Source organism: Panthera onca, chromosome Y, assembly GCF_046562875.1.
Source record: "Panthera onca isolate mPanOnc1 chromosome Y, mPanOnc1 haplotype 2, whole genome shotgun sequence".
NCBI lineage: Eukaryota > Metazoa > Chordata > Mammalia > Carnivora > Felidae > Panthera > Panthera onca.
In genome coordinates this window covers 20,677,373-20,695,048 of record NC_138358.1, presented here as the reverse complement: position 1 = coordinate 20,695,048, position 17,676 = coordinate 20,677,373, and the positions used below count along the sequence as shown (strand labels likewise).

Sequence of the window (17,676 nt, the reverse complement as noted above, 5' to 3'; positions counted from 1 at the left end):
ACACGACAAAAATTTATATATTTTATATATATATATATATACACATACATATATAAATATATAAATATAAGCTGAACTAAATGTTTTAGAGATGTCTAAAATGATTGTTCTATTATAGGTTAAATTTTAACATGGTTTACATATGTTAATAGTAAATTGTTATATGATTAATTTCACACCGAAAAACCAACATAAGGACAAATACACAGAAAAACCAATATAAGGACAAATAAATGGCTTTAATACTTAATTTGAAATAGAGTTTAAATCATCCAGATGTATAATTCACAGTGCGATTTTACACTTAAATATTTATGGATATATGTTGCTTTTTATGAAACTTATTCTTTATTAAACTAATGCATACTACATGTAATCAATATATACTGAAATGAAGGACAGACAGTAAACATTACGAAATTTTCCAGGGAGTTTTAGATCATTATGTATAGTTTAATAGCAACATTAAAAATACATGTCATTCAGAAAACTGTATACTTTAACTGAGAATGTTGATGAAAATTTAATTCTGCATTTGTATTTTAATGCACCGCTTTTATTCATGTGTCAGTGGAATATTTTAATCAATTAACAGGACTATGAGTCAACTACTATAAGTAGAAATAGTAAGGCCAGAAGTTCATGCAATATACTTGTACTCATTTGGATTTTCTTTATCTCTTTCCATGTAGTCTCTGTCAATTAAAGATTCTATTCTCGTCTTCAGATCAGAAGGCTACAAAATAAATTATTAATGTTAATAAAAATGAAATCACAGCATTTTATTTTCTACTCTCATCCTAAATATATCACATTTTGTATCTCATATTTTTATTATTCATAATTTTCAGGAAACAATAAATTTCTTAACTAAAAAATTACTATAATCAAATCCGAAATACATTAGAAAGGTGCTAACTAGGAATAAAGTACAACTAATACATAAAGAATAGAATAAAATGCATCTGGGATGCATTTTGGTAAAAAATCATACTTTCAATTTCTTTAATAAAAAAGAAGTTATACTCATTAACTATTCCCCATAAGGAGGGCTCTAAAATATAGAAGACAGCCAATACCCTAGGCACTGATGTTTCTATTAGGCACATGGTTAGTTTTGGTGTACGGATTGCACTCACCAGAAATCACATTAAAGAAAGTAATTCTATAATTTACTAAATAATAAGCACCCCAGTTGAGCCATGTGTAGAGCACTGCAGAGAACTCGAAGAGTTTTTTTTTTTTTTCCTCAAAGGAAAAAACAGCTTTTAAATTTTAAAAATCACAACATTGATAAAGTAGCAGCTACAGCTAATAATTCCTTAGCACTTACTATATGCTTCAGGAAACTCTTTTGTCTTAGTAACATTTGAGTGAGTTGTTAATATTATCACCCTCCGTGAGGAAGTGGAGGTACACGCGTTATGTAAAGAGTTTGGCAAGAGTCAGAAAATGAGAAAGATATGAGACGAAGCAGGATTGAAAAAAATCATAGCTGACAGGCTTTGTGAACCAAGCCATAAACACTAGACTAGAAATCGAAGTGTTTGTAGCAATTCTATTTTGATTACTTAGGATACACAAAACTACAATTTTCATTTTATTTTATGACGACATACGAACCAATAGCTTGACATTTTTAATAATTATGGCAGAAAAAAGTTATTAAAATGTCTAACCTATAAGAATCAGACAAATTAGCTACATATTGTGTTTAAAAAGACTTTTTGAAAATGGCTAAGTAAGCGGTAATTTGCCAAATATTGTTAACAATTTGTTAGGTTGTAGTATTTAATAATGTCACAAAGATCAACCGTTATAAGATGTAAAAATAGACAAAGGACTATCATAGTAAGACCAAAGGCCACTCTGCTAGGAACTGTGAAGTATTTGCTCATAAGCAGTGCAAATAAAGGCAACTTCTAACTGTACTTCATCAAGAAGATACATCAAGGAAGTGAATCTAAACCATGGAGGTACAGTGAAAATACTTAAAATAGATCATGAGACTAATTTCTTTTTCTATTTTTTTGTGTTACCTTTCAAAATGTTACAACTTTTTATTTATAAAACTGATAAAATTTAATAACCTAATCCAGTAAACCATAACACAAAAAGGGACCTAAGTCCTGTGATAATCACACTCACAAGTTTTACTCCATATCATAGATAAATTTTTACTTGAAATTACCGTATAAACCTATGGTTTTATTCAAAAGTACTCAATGCCACTGGATTTTTGGTAGATTTGTTTACCTGTAGTGTAAATTTTAGCTGGTTATACAATTCTGAGAGAAGTACACTGTGGGTAAGTGTTTTCCTTATCTTCATAATGCGAACAATTGCAGCATCAATCTGATATCGTCGATCTTGGAAAACTCTCTGTGTGGTGATGGTACGTTCCTCTATCTAATGAAAATAATTAAAAGTTAAAATGACAATACGTAAAATTTCAATAATAATTAAACTGTTATGAAAATTAAAGGTTTCAAAAGATCACTTTTTGTAAAACCAGTAACAGAAACGATATATAATTCACTTTTGCTTCTATCGCAAACCTTTTATATACTACACTTTTTGGATTTAAGTTTGTATTAAGTCATCCTCAATTTTAGACTCCTTTTAACCAGAAAAGCTATTAATAGGAAAGCATCGTGCTATGATTTGAGCAGTTCTTTTAAACAAGTTAGTTGTATGACTTCGGTGGTAATAAACACGCTCTTGCAATTCTATGTTATAGGTTTCAAGATACGATATTTAAATGTCATGTCATAGATACAAAGTAAAACTTATCTTGTACATATAAAATTACTCCATTAACAATTATTCTATTTATTCAAGCTAAAGCTTTATTTTCTATTTTACTTTACATTAAATCATGTATTTCAGAGACTTTTCTTATTTTAACTTCTGGCAATTGGAAAAGGATATGTGTAACGAAGTTTGGTTTTTTTTTTTAATTTTCATATGTATATTATTTTTTTGAATTTTTTAAAATGCTTATTTATTTTTGAGACAATGCGAGAGACAGAGTGCAAGCGGTGGAGGGGCGGACAGAGGGAGACACACAGAATCTTAAGCAGGCTCCAGGCTCTGAGCTGTCAGCACAGAGCCCTACGGGGAGTTTGAACTCAGGAACCATGAGCTCATGACCTGAGCTGAAGTCAGACACTTAACGGACAGAGCCACTCAGGCACCCTATACGTATATTCTAAAAAAAAAACAATTTTTTTGAACTTCTAACTGCAAATATTTTTTCATTCATATCCTAAACCTTCAACAGTGATCCTCCAAATCATCTGAGTTTCCAGGAATATAGAATCTTTTGAATTGCCTTCTGGGTTCCAAATTCCAAATAAAGCCTTCCAAATTCTCAAAGCAAGAGTTGCTTATTTTTAATTTGTCAGTATTTTCTTCATTTTTACTACTTCATTTTCTGTGTGTGCTTTCATCATTACATTTTCTTAAATGCTCATTTTATACTTCTCATTTTTAAGATGATCTCAACTCCTGTTTTACCAGTAAAGCTTTAAATACACTATGTCTAATAAAACTATCTTACTTTATCTTCTACCATTCAGACATACATTTTTTATTGAAGTGGAATCACAAAATACAAAATTAACAATTTTAAAATGGTTTAAAAATTTTAAATATACAGTTGGAAGCATTTAAGCATACTCAAAATGTTGTGCAACCACTATCTCTCTCTAGTTTCAAAACATTTTTGCCACTCAAGAAAACACCCTGTGCACATTAAGTAATCCTTCATCATTTCCCATTCACTCATGATGTGGTTACCACTACTCTTCTTAAATATGGATTTTATGACTTTTCAAATATAATGGAAAGAACTATACTATAACTGACCTGTTATGTCTGCCTTCTGTCACTTAGCATAAGGTTTTATACACAAAATACTTCTATACACATAAATAATGCTTTTTATACATAATGAAGGGTAATTCTTACTGAAGGATGTATTGGTACTTTGTTTCTTTTGTATATATGAGTAATATTTCATTGTATGTGTACAATACAATTTACTTATCCATTTATCCAATGATGGACATCTGGGTTATTTCCATTTTGGCTACTATAGGTAATTCTGCAAGAAATTCTTGTGACAAGCTTCAGTGGACATATATTTTTTTCTCTTTAATGGTTAATGAGAATAGCTGAGTCAAATGGTCACTCTGAGTTTAACTGAGAAATCTCAAACTATTTTGCACAGATGCTGCAATACTACATATTCACACCAGAAATGCACAGGATTCATATTTCTTTTAAAAACCTCTTTGTATCTGATTTGTCGATTCAAGCCATCTGGGAGTAATGTGGAATCTCACTGTAATTTTGACTTAGGTATATGTGAAGACCAATGATGATGAGCATTCTCTCATGTGTCTGTGTACCATTTGAATAACTTCTCTCAAGAAATATCTACTCAAGTTCTTTTTTTTAACGTTTATTTATTTTTGAGACAGAGAGAGACAGAGCATGAACAGGGGAGGGGCAGAGAGAGAGGGAGACACAGAATGTGAAACAGGCTCCAGGCTATGAGCTGTCAGCACAGAGCCCGATGCGGGGCTTGAACTCATGGACCATGAGATCATGACCTGAGCCGAAGTCGGATGCTTAACCGACTGAGCCACCCAGGTGCCCCATCAAGTTCTTTATTTGTTATCTAGATTACTCTTTATTTTTTATATTTTTTATGTTTTTATATTGTTAAGAGTCTGTGAACTGGAATATATATACAGTTATATACATACACATACATATGCATATATAATGTCTAGATATATATAAATACATAGATACACAAATATAAGTACATACACACATATATATGCATACACACATATATATTCAATTGTAAGTAAAAAACTTACAAGAGACCAAAGGATATTTACATTGATGAAATGCTCAATTCATCAGGAAAATAAAATAATCCTAAACATATATATACCAAAGGGCCACAAAATAAAATGAAACAAATGCTGAGAGAATTATGTGAGAAAATATTTGAAAATAATTATTCGAGACTTAATACCACACTTTCAATAATACACAGAACATCTAGATAAAAGATTAATATAGATATAGGAGATGTAAACAACACTATAAGCAAATAGATTTAACAGGCATATATAAAACACCCTAAGCAACAAAATAACCCAAATGTCCGTCAGTGGATTGCTGTAAAATTACTCATGTATAAAAAAGGGAACAAAGTTGAGGCCACCTAGGTGGCTCAGTTGGTTAGCCACTTGACACTTGATTTCAGTTCAGGTCATGATCTTGCCTTTCACCCCAAGACTGACATTTGCTTTTGGTTCCATGCTGGATGTGGAACCTGCTTAAAATTCTCTCTCTCTCTTTCTGTCTACCTTGCCCCTTCCTGCTGCTTGTGCTCTCTCTTTAAAAAAAAAAAAAAAAAGAGGGGCGCCTGGGTGGCTCAGTCGGTTAAGTGGCGGGCTCTGGCTCAGGTCATGATCTCGCGGTCTGTGAGTTCGAGCCCTGCGTTGGGCTCTCTGCTGACAGCCCAGAGCCTGGAGCCTGTTTCAGATTCTGTGTCTCCCTCTCTCTGACCCTCCCACGTTCATGCTCTGTCTCTCTCGGTCTCAAAAATAAATAAACGTTAAAAAAATTTAGAAAAAAAAAGGAAAGAAGTACACCAGGTAACAAAGCAGTAATACAGTTTTGTGAGGTCACTTGGGATGTTTCCCAGAACAAACCATATGTTAGGACAAAAAATGTCACTTAAAATAAGTTTTAGGAGAGCAAAATCATTAAAAATATTTTCTACAATCAATCAATCAATCAAGAAAATGACAAGGATATAAATAGCAGACGCTTAAATATCCAATAGACTAAAAACTAAATCATCAGGGGAAACAGAAGATATTTAGAAAAGAATCAGAAAGAATAGGAAGTCAAAAATAAAACCATGGAATGCTGCATAGCAGTGCTCAGAGGGAAATTTAAGGCTATAAATGCACACCTAACAGAGAGAGGGGGATCTCAAATTGATAACGTAAGAAACCAGAAAAAGAAAAGTAAACTCAAGCCAGTGGAAGGAAAGAAATAATAAGATCAGACACAAACACAATAAAGAATAAAACAGACAATCAGTGAAACAAGCTGGTTATTTGAAAATACTTGCAAAATAGGTAAAACTTACTTTTACTAGGAAAAAAGATGGATTTCTTTACCAAAGTCTTGCACAACTAGGGAAGCTGGGCACCGTCTCATCTGGCTTCCTTTCTACCATGGTAGAGCTTTTCAGCTTTTTCTGCTTCTCATCTTGAGTGAAGAGGTGATGTTACCTGTCTTAGCCATTTCACTGCATCCGAACTTACTTTATCTTTGTTTTGCTCTACCATAGAGGTGGAATTAATGTCTCCTGTTAATCCTTGACTTCTACCAAGACTCTTCCATTCCTGGGTATCTCTCTCAATTCTTTTGTTTTCCCCCCAGCAGTTTGTTCTACCCCCAGCAGTAACACTGTCATTTGTCTTACTCTTTACTTGCTAAAGCACAGCGATGGAGAAGGAAGGGATCATTCTGTTTTTCTGACTCACCGTCAAACTTAAGTTAGCCTTTTGTGCCTGTGTCTTGAAGGTAGCCCCTTTTATTCCATTTTATCCCACTGCAATTGCTAAATGTCTTCAAAAGGCTTAAGTGTACAATACTTTTCTACTTCTTTATAGTTAAGAGAAGTTTTCTCTTACATTTTCCCTTTACTATGTCAAAAGTTAAATGTTTACTGTTTCCCCCTGGTGGTTTAGGATTTTATTTGTAAAAGAAGAGTCCAGGCATTTCTTGCAGTGAAACTTGCGTGGGGAGAGCTCTCTCTGGTTTCTGTGTAACCTTTCCTCTGAGTTCTCACTTACTGAGATCTGTAGGATAAATGTGAACTCCTACTATGTCTTCATTTCCATGTATTTTATATCTCATAGTAATTTTATCAAGCCTTTAGCAGTATGTTAAAATATCATACCCACAGGTATAGAGGTTACTTCCTTTTAGGCTAACGTGAGTCTGTACTTGTGTTTTGCCTCTCTTTAGATTTAGCTCAACTCAATAAAAGTTGTATTTTGAAGACTATCCACTTGTTTTTTGCTGTAAAGTTAGAGGGATTATAGGCCAATATTCCTGATGAATACAGATATAAAAATCCTCAACAATATATTATCATATCAAATGCAACAATACATTAAAAGAATCGTAGAAAAAGATCAAGTGCGATTTATTTAAGAGATTCAGGATGGGTGGTTCAACATCTGCATATCAATCACTGTAACAAAACACACTGAAAATGCATGATGGGGCATGTGGGTGTCTCAGTTGGTTGAGGTTAAGATTCTCTCTCTCTTCTTATATCTTCTCCCCACTCTCTCTCTCTCTCTCTCTCTCTAAAATAAAGGCGAGGAAAAATATTTTTAAAATGGATGACAAAGAAAACAAGGAGTGGCAAAAATCATGATCATATCAACAGAGGCTGGAAAAGCATCTGATAAAATCCAAAACTTATTTGTGCCCAAAACTCTCAACAAGGTGGATAGAGAGAAATGTACCTCAACGTAATAAAGACCATGAATGACAAACACACAGCTAACATCACATTGAATGGTGAAACTTATTCCTGTAAGATCAGGAATAAGACAAGAATGCCTTCTCACCGCTATTACTTAACACAGTACTGGAAATCCTAGCCATAGCAATAAGATAAGAAAAAGAAACACAGGCAATCAAATTATAAGAGAAGTAAACTATCACTATTACATAAACCAACATGATACTATATGGAGAAAACCCTAAGGACTCCAGCAAAATATGATTAAAACTAAGTTATGAGTTCAGTCAATTTACAAGCCAGTTATGTGTTATGTTCTATACAATATTAGTTAACTATAAAAAATAGAAAACAATCCACTGACAATTGCACACAAAACACAAATAAAATAAATGTAAGCATTAAAAAAAAAGCAATCCAACTAAAAAGGGAGCAGAGGAAAGGAACTGTAAGATTGGTAAATGAAACTGATGATGACACAAATACATTGAAAGATACACCATGCACCTGGACCGAAAAAAAAATATTATTAAAATATCCTGGCCACCCAAAGCAGTCTAAAGATTCAATACAATCTCTATTGAAAACAATGGTATCTTCTAGAAAACTAGGGGGAAAAATCCTAAAATGTATATGGAACCACAAAGGACCTTGAATGATCAAAGAAATCTTGAGAAAGAAGTACAAGCTGGAGATATCAGGCTTTCTTATTTCCAACTATACTATAAGGATATGTTATCAAAGTAGGGTGGTACTAGCACAAAAACAGATACATGGAATACACAGTCCAGGGATAAACCCATGTTAACACAGGTAAATTAGTCTTTGGCAAAGGAGGCAAGAATAAACACTGGGGAAAGACCGGCTCTTCAACAAGTGTTGTTGGGAAAACTCAACAGCTACTTGCAAATAAAGTTGAAACTGGACTCCTTGCTTACATCATATACAAGATAAACTAAAAGGGGATTAATGAGTTAAGTATAAGACTGGAAACTACTAGAAGAAAACCACTAGAAGAAATCCCTGACATCGGTCTTAGCAATGTGTGTGTATATACATATATTTGATCTGCCTCCTCAGAAAAGTGAACAAAAGCAAAAATAAACAAATGAAACTAAATCAAACTAAAACTCTTTTCCATGGCAAAAAAAAAAAAAAGACAAAAAAAAACTAAAAACACAAACAACAACCAAAACCCCACCAACAAAATAAAAAGACACTACTGACTCAGGGAATTTATATATTTGCAAGTGATACAACTGTAAGGGATTAATAGCTAAAATACATAAAGAACTCACACAACTCAGTATCCACAAACATGCAAACAATCAATCCAACTAAAAACAGGGTAGAGGTCATGAACAGATATCTCTTCAAAGAAGAAATTCAGATGGTTAAGAGACACAGGAAAAAAGGCTCAACATCAATCATCATCAGGGAAATGAAAATCAGAACCACAATGACGTATCTCCTCACACCTGTCAGAATTGCTATTATCAAAACCACCAGAAATGAAACTAGAAAAGTCCCCAGATAGCCAAAGCAATCCTGAAAAAGGAAAACAAAACTGGAGGTATCACAATTCCAGATTTCAAGATTACAAAGTTTTTGTCATCAAGAGAGTATGGTACTGGCGCAAAATACAGACATGTGTATCAACAAAATCGAACAGAAATCCCAGAAAGAGACCCACAATTATATGATTAACTCGTCTTTGACAAAACAGGAAAGAATATCCAATGGAAAAAAGACAGTCCCTTCAACAAATGGGGTTGGGAGAAGGGAAGGGAAGGGGGAAGGGAAGGGGGAAGGGAAGGGGGAAGGGAAGGGGGAAGGGAAGGGGGAAGGGAAGGGGGAAGGGAAGGGGAAGGGAAGGGAAGGAAAAAGGGAAGGGAAGGGAAGGGAAGGAAAAAGGGAAGGGAAGGGAAGGGAAGGAAAAAGGGAAGGGAAGGGAAGGGAAGGGAAGGAAAAAGGGAAGGGAAGGGAAGGGAAGGAAAAAGGGAAGGGAAGGGAAGGAAAAAGGGAAGGGAAAAGGGAAGGGAGAAGGGAAGGGAAAAGGGAAGGGAGAAGGGAAGGGAAAAGGGGAGGGAAGGGAAGGGAAAAGGGAAGGGAAGGGAAAAGGGAAGGGAAGGGAAGGGAAAAGGGAAGGGAAGGGAAAAGGGAAGGGAAGGGAAAAGGGAAGGGAAGGGAAAAGGGAAGGGAAGGAAAAAGGGAAGGAAAAAGGGAAGGGAAGGGAAGGGAAGGGAAGGGAAGGAAAGGAAAGGAAAGGAAAGGAAAGGAAAGGAAAGGAAAGGAAAGGAAAGGAAAAAGGAAAGGAAAGGAAAAAGGAAAGGAAAAAGGAAAGGAAAAAGGAAAGGAAAAAGGAAAGGAAAGGAAAGGGGAAAGGAAAGGAAAGGAAAGGGGAAAGGAAAGGAAAGGGGAAAGGAAAGGGGAAAGGAAAGGGGAAAGGAAAGGGGAAAGGAAAGGAAAAAGGAAGGGAAACAGGAAGGGAAACAGGAAGGGAAACAGGAAGGGAAACAGGAAGGGAAAAAGGAAGGGAAGGGAAGGGAAGGGAAGGGAAAGGGAAAGGGAAAGGGAAAGGGAAAGGGAAAGGGAAAGGGAAAGGGAAAGGGGAAGGGAAAGGGAAAGGGAAAGGGAAAGGGAAAGGGAAAGGAAGGGAAGGGAAGGGAAGGGAAGGGAAGGGAAGGGAAGGGAAGGGAAAACAAAAGCAAACCGGAACTAATTAATGGGAGTTCAACAAGATAAAAAGGTTGTGCAGAGCAAAAGGGAACAATCAACAAAACTAAAAGGAAGCTTATGGAACCTGGGGAATAAGCTCAGGATTTCCCTGGGCTTGCACTGATGGATTAACAAGGCATAAAGGACTATAAAGCTACAGGATGCTGACACCCAAGTCTGGGTAAATAAGATTAGGTAATTAGCATAAGGAGGGTGGGGCTAAGCCCCCTGTACAGAGAGGGTGAGGCAAAGGCCAAATATAGAACAAAGGTATATGAGGTAAACAAGATTAGGTATACAGGGCAGAAACGCCCCCCAATTTAGTACTATAGCACAAAGTTGTTTTCTCAGGAAGGAAGGACCACATTAGGTAAACTAGGTAAACAGGTAAATAGGGAGATAAATCACTGTGAGGTGAAGCTGCCCAGACCAGAGCTAAAGAGCAAAACAAAGGTGCCTTGTTGACCCTGACGTAGCATGCTCTTTCTTGTCCCCTCAACCAGTTTAGGTAAACAGAGGCCATGTCTCATGTTTGCTGTAAACAACCTTCTGCCTGGCCACTGGGCGCCAGGGTTTTGTTTTGTATTAGCCCAAACCCCTAACCCCACAGATCTTCAAAACCCTCTTTTCCTCATGTCCATGAGTTAATGTTAACAGTCTCATTGTCTCTTTGTGTATGTCCATTACAATGTTTGTAAGCCTTCAGATCCTAAAAAAATGGAGCAAGGACTCTTAATCAGGGCTCTTGTCTTCTCCCTGACATTAGCCATCTCTCATAGTTTAATCCTGCATCCCGCTTTCTTGCTAGACGAGAAAGAGCTCCAGACCCAGAGTCTACAACAATGGAATAGGAGAGGATATTTGCAAACAATGTATCTGATGAGGGTTAGTATCCAAACTCTGTAAGGAAATCATCAAACTCAACACCCAAAAAACAAACAACTCAATTAAGAAAAGGGAAGAAGACATCAATACAAACTATTCAAAGATCACATCCAGAAGGTGAACAGACTCATGCAAAGGTGTTCTACATCCCTCATCACCAGGGAAGTACAAATCAAAACCACAATGAGATACCACCTCACACCTGTCAGAATGGCTACAATTAACACAAGAAACAACAGGGGTTGGTGAAGATGCAGAGAAAGGACTACCCTCCTGCACTTGGTAGGAGAGCAAACTTGTGTAGCCATTCTGGAGAACAGTATGGAAACTCCTCAGAAACCTAAAAATAGAACTACCCAAAGGATACAAAGGATACAAAAATAAAAATTCAAAGGGGTCCATGAAACCTTATGTTTATAGCCAAGCTTATTATAAAGCCAAACTAGGGAGAAAGCACAAGTCAGTTTCACTGACTGATGAAAGAAAGGATAAAGAAAATGTGGTACAGATGTGCCTGGATGGCTCAGTTGGTTTAGCGTCAGACTTTGGCTCAGGTCATGATCTCACAACTCGTGAGTTCAAGCCCCATGTCAGGCTCTGTGCTGACAGCTTGCAGCCTGAAGATTCTGTGTCTCGTTCTGTCTCTGGCCTTCACCTGCTTGTGCGCGCTCTCTCTCTCTCTCTCTGAAAAATAAACATTTAAATTAAAAAAGAAAACAGATGTAGTATGTATGTACAATGGAACATTACTTAGAAGGTATTATGCTAAGTGAAATAATTCTGAGAAAGACAGACCATATGATTTCACTCATATGTAGATTTTAAGATAGAAAAGAAGACCAGATAGGAAGGTGGGGAGAAAGAGAAGAGAGGGAAACAAATCACGAGAAATGTAATCATAGAGAACAAACTGAGGGTTGATGGAGGGATGTGGGTGGGAGATGGGCTAGATGGGTGATGGGTATTAAAATGGAAGTTGTGATGAGCACTGGGTGTTGTTTATAAATCACTGAATTTTACTCCTGAAACCAATATTGCACTGCAAGTTAACTAAAATTTAAATTAAAAAAATAACTTCAGTGACTGTAATTTTGTAATAATTACCAATCAAATGAGTAATCTGTGACAGACGATGACAGTAAAGTAAGACAGATTAAACAGGTAGTGTTTTATGCTAATTTAAGTTACTGTCAATAGAATTATTTACTGTTACATCTACAAGACATTTTATATTAGCCCATTAACTACTAATCAAAAACCCACACTAGTTTCACAAAGAGAGAAAATCAGACAATGTAACTGTAAAAAATCACCCATTCTCAAAGGTAAGACAGTAATAGATGAAAAACGGACCAATGGTACTATAGCACTACCAGAAACAATTAGCAAGATGGCATTAGTTAGTATGTATCAATAAACAGCATATAGATGGATTGAATTTTCGAATCTACAAAGTGGAAGAGATTGAAAATAAGACCCAATTATTTTCTGCCTTCAAGAGATTCCATTCAATTTAAAGACTTAGATACAATATTAAGTGGAGTTATTCCATACACAGGAATCCAAAAGAAAGACAAAGTAGCTATATTAATATCAAGCAACACACACAGAATAAGCCAATATGGTAACAAGAAACCAATCAGTGTCAGATAATGATAAAGTAGACAAGTCATTAAGAAGATACAACATTGACAAATATATACACATTCAAGATTGATCAGATCATTTACATATATTAGGTAAATAGAGATCTGAAGGAAAAAATAGATACTAAAGGAAAACAGAGAATAAGATATAATAAATAATAATAGTGTGCACTTCAAAACCACTTCCAGCAGTGAATAAATCATACAAACAGAACACTGAGAGGAAAACACTGACCTTGAAAAATACATTCCATCCATAGTAGTATATTACACATTTCTTTCAAATACATATAGAATATTTTTCAGGACGATATGATAGACCACAAACACATTTTAGCAAATTTAGTAAGACTGACATATCAAGTACTTATTTGATCACAATGATTATTAACAATATATCAACAACTGTAAAGCTTGCAAACTTACAAATAGATGGGAATTAGCTACACATTCCTTAAGGAAAAAAAAACAAACTATGGACTAAAGAAGAAATCAAGGGGAATTTTTTTTTTAATGTTATCTGTAATTCTTTAAAATTCCAGTATAACTAACACAGTGTTAAATTAGTCTCAGGTGTATTGCATAATGATTCAACAATTCTATACACTATTCAGTGCTGATCACATTAAGTGTACTCCTTTATCCCCTTCACCAATTTCACCCATTCTTCCACTGAACTGTTCACTGGTGACCATCAGAATATTCTCTCTGATGAAGAATCTCTTTTTTTCTTTGTTCATTTGCTTTGTATCCTAAATTCCTCATATAACTTGTGGAAATCATATGGTATTTGTCTTTCTCTTATTTCACGTTTCTCTTATTTCACGTTAACATTTTACACTCTAGCTCCGTTTATATGGTTGCAATGGCAAGATTTCGTTCTTTTTTATGGCAGAATAACATTCACGTGTAGGTGTTTATGTGTGTCACATCATTACCCATTCATCTATTGATGGACCCTCCAGTTGCTTCTGTATCTTGACTGTTGTAAATAATGCAGAAATAAACATAAATAAACACAGAGGTGCATAAATCTTTCCAAATTTGTAGGGTAAAGACAACACTGGAATTCCTAGTTCATATAGTAATTTTATTTTATTTTGTTATTTTTAACATGAAATGTATTGTCAAATTGATTTCCATACAACACCCAGTGTTCATCCCAACAGGTGCCCTCCCCAATGCCCATCACCCACATTCCTCTCCCTTCCACCCTGATCAACCCTCAGTTTATTCTCAGTTTTTAAGAGTGTCTTATGGTTTGGCTCCCTCCCTCTCTAACTTTATTTTTCCTTCCCCTCCCCCATGGTCTTCTGTTAACTTTCTCTGGATCCACATAAGAGTGAAAACATATAGTATCTGTCTTTCCTGTATGACTTATTTCACTTAGCATAACACTTTCCAGTTCTATCTATGCTGCTACAAAAGGCCGTATTTTCATTCCTTCTCATTGCCATGTAGTATTCCATTGTATATATAAGCCACATATTCTTTAGCCATTCATAAGTTGATGGACATTTAGGCTCTTTCAAAAATCTGGCTATTGTTGAAAGTGCTGTTATATACATTGGGGTGCCAAGTGCCCCTATGCACCAGCACTCCTATATCCCTTCGGTAAATTCCTAGCAGTGCTATTGCTGGATCATAGCGTAGATCTATGTTTGATTTTATGAGGAACCTCCACACTGTTTCCAGAGTGGCTGCACCAGTTTGCATTCCCACCCACAGTGCAAGTGGGTTCCCGTTTCTCCACATCCTCTCCAGCATCTATAGTCTCTTGATTTGTTCATTTTAGCCACTCTGGTGTGAGGTGATATCTCAGTGTGGTTTGGATTTGTATTTCCCTGATGAGGAGTGATGTTAAGCATCTTTTCATGTGCCTGTTGGCCATCTGGATTTCTTCATTGGAAAAGTGTCTATTCACGTTTTCTGCCCATTTCTTCACTGGATTATTTGTTTTTTTGGGTGTGGAGTTTGGTAAGTTCTTTACAGACTTAGATACTAACCCTTTATCCAATACACCATTTGCAAATATTTTCCCCATTCTCTCGGTTGCCTTTTAGTTTTGTTGATTGTTTTCTTTGCATTGCAGAACCTTGTTACTTTGATGAAGTCCCAATAGTTCATTGTTGCTTTTAATTCCCTTGTCTTTAGAGACATGTAGAGTAAGAAATTGCTGCAGCTGAGGTCAAAGAAGTTGTTTCCTGCTTTTTCCCCCAGGGTTATGATGGTGTCCTCTCTCACATTCAGGTCCTTCCTCCAATTTGAGTTTATTTTTGTGAATGGTGTAAGAAACTGTCCTAGTTTCATACTTCCGCATGCTGCTGTCGAGTTCTCCCAGCAACATTTGTTAAAAAAAACTGTCTTTTTTCCATTGGATATTCTTTCCTGCTTTGTCAAAGATTAGCTGGCCATACTTTTTTGGGTCTAATTCTGGAGTTTCTATTGTATTCCATTGGTCTATGCATGTTTTTGTGCCAATACCCTACTCTCTTGATGATTACAGCTCTGTAATAGAGGCTAAAGTCTGGGATTGTGATGGCTCCCACTTTGGTTACTTTCTTTAATATTACTATAATATTTGGGGTAATTTGCGGTTCCATACATTTTTAGGGTCCTTTGTTCTAGCTTTGAGAAGAATGCTGGTGCAATTTTGACTGGGATTGCATTGAATGTGTAGATCGCTTTGGGTAGTATTGACATTTTAATAATATTTATTATTCCAATCCATGAGCATGGAATGTTTTTCCATTTCTTTGTATCATCTTCAATTTCCTTCATAAGCTTTCTAAAGTTTTCAGCATACACATCTTTTACATCTTTGGTTAGGTTTATTCGTAGATATTTTATGCTTCTTGCTGCAATCATGAATGGGATAGTTTCTTTATTTGTCTTTCTGTTGCTTCATTATTACTGTATAAGAATGCAACTTATTTCTGTACATTAATTTTGTTTCCTGCGACTTTGCTGAATTCATTTATCAGTTCTAGGAGACTTTTGGTGGAGTCTATCAGGTTTTCCACATATAATATGTCATCTGTGGAAAGTGAAAGCTTGACTTCATCTTTGCCAATTTTGATGCCTTTCATTTCCTTTTGTTGTCTGATTGCTGATGCTAGCATTTCCAACACTATGTTAAACAACAGCGGTGAGACTGAACATCCGTGTTGTGTTCCTGATCTCAGGGGGAAAAGCTCTCAGTGTTTCCCCACTGAGGATGACAGTAGCTTAGGGCTTTTCATAAATGGCTTTTATGAAGTTTAAGTACGTTCCTTCTATCCCGACATTCTTGAGGGTTTGTATTAAGAAAGGATGCTGAATTTTGTCAAATGCTGCTTCTGCATCGATTGACAGGATCCTATGGTTCTTTTCTTTTCTTTTGTTAATGTGATGTATCACACTGACTTGCAAATGTTGAACCAGCCCTGAGGCCCAGTAATGAATCCCACTTGATCATGGTAAATAATTCTTTTCATATGCTGTTGAGTTCAACCTGCTGGTATCTTATTGAGAATTTTTGCATCCATATTCATCAGGGATACTGGTTTGTTGTTCTCTTTTTTTGCTGGGTCTCTGGTTTGGGAATCAACGTATTGGTGGCTTTATAGGATGAGTCTGGAAGTTTTCCTTCCTTAGTTTTTGGAAAAGCTTGAGAAGGGTAGGTATATTCTCTGCTTTAAATGTCTGGTTTAATTCCCCAGGGAAGCCATCTGCTCCTGGATTCTTCTTTGTTGGGAGATTTTTGATAACTGATTGAATTTCTTCACTGGTTATGGGTCTGTTCAAGTCTATTTCTTCCTGTTTGAGTTTTGGAATTGTGTGGGTGCTTAGGAGTTTGTCTGTTTCTTCCAGGTTATCCAGTTTGTTGTCATATAATTTTTCATAGTATTCCCAGATAACTGCTTGTATTTGAAGGATTGGTTGTAATGATTCCATTTTCATTCATGATTGTATCTATTTGGGTCATCTCCCTTTTCTTTTTGAGAAGCCTGGCTAGAGAATTAATAATTTTGTTTATTTTTTCAAAAACCAACTCTTGTTTGCATTGATCTGCTCTACAGTTTTTTGAGATTCTATATTGCTTATATCGACTCTGATCTTTATACTTTCTCTTCTGCTTCTGGGTTTGGGGTGTCTTTGTGCTATTCTGCTTCTATTTCCTTTAGGCGTGCTATTAGACATTGTATTGCGGATTTTTCTTGTTTCTTGAGATAGGCCTGGACTGCAATGTATTTTCCTCTCAGGACTGCCTTCACTGCATCCCAAAGCATTGGCCTGTTGTATTTTTATTTCATTTGTTTCCATATATTCTTCAATTCCTTCTCCAATTGCCTAGTTGACACATTCATTCTTTAGTAGGGTGTTCTTTAACCTCCATGCCTTTGGCAGTTTTCCAGACTTTTAACTGTGGTTGATGTCAGGTTGCATAGCCTTGTGGTCTGACAGTATGCATGGTATGATCTCAATTCTTTTATACTTATGAAGGGCTATTTTGTGACCCAGTTAAGTGATCTAACTTGGAGAATGTTCCATGTGCACTCGAGAAGAACGTATATTCTGTTGGTTTGGAATGCAGAGATCTAAATATTTCTGTCAAGTGTATCTGATCCAATGTATCATTCAGGACCCTTGTTTCTTTATCGATCCTGTGTCTAGATGATCTATCCATTGTTGTAAGTGGGTATTAAGGTCCCCTGAAATTACCACTTTCTTATCAATAAGTTTGCTTATGTTTGTGATTCACTGTTTTATGTATTTGGGGGCTTCCACATTCAGTCCGTAGACACTTCTAATTGTTAGCTCTTCCTGATGAATAGACCCTGTAATTATTATATAATGGCCTTC

At 35.8% G+C, this 17,676-nt stretch overlaps 1 protein-coding gene across 1 annotated transcript in view; it reads right to left on the bottom strand.

Moving 5' to 3' along the window:
• Positions 1 to 220: 220 nt before the first annotated feature.
• The window catches only part of LOC145715072 (cullin-4B-like), a 137,637-nt gene continuing 120,181 nt past the window's right edge, over positions 221 to 17,676 (bottom strand). Inside the window, 2 exon segments of the mRNA XM_081794656.1 lie at positions 221 to 736; positions 2,257 to 2,409. Of these exon segments, the coding sequence (XP_081650782.1) occupies positions 641 to 736; positions 2,257 to 2,409 (249 nt within the window). The 3' untranslated portion in view covers positions 221 to 640.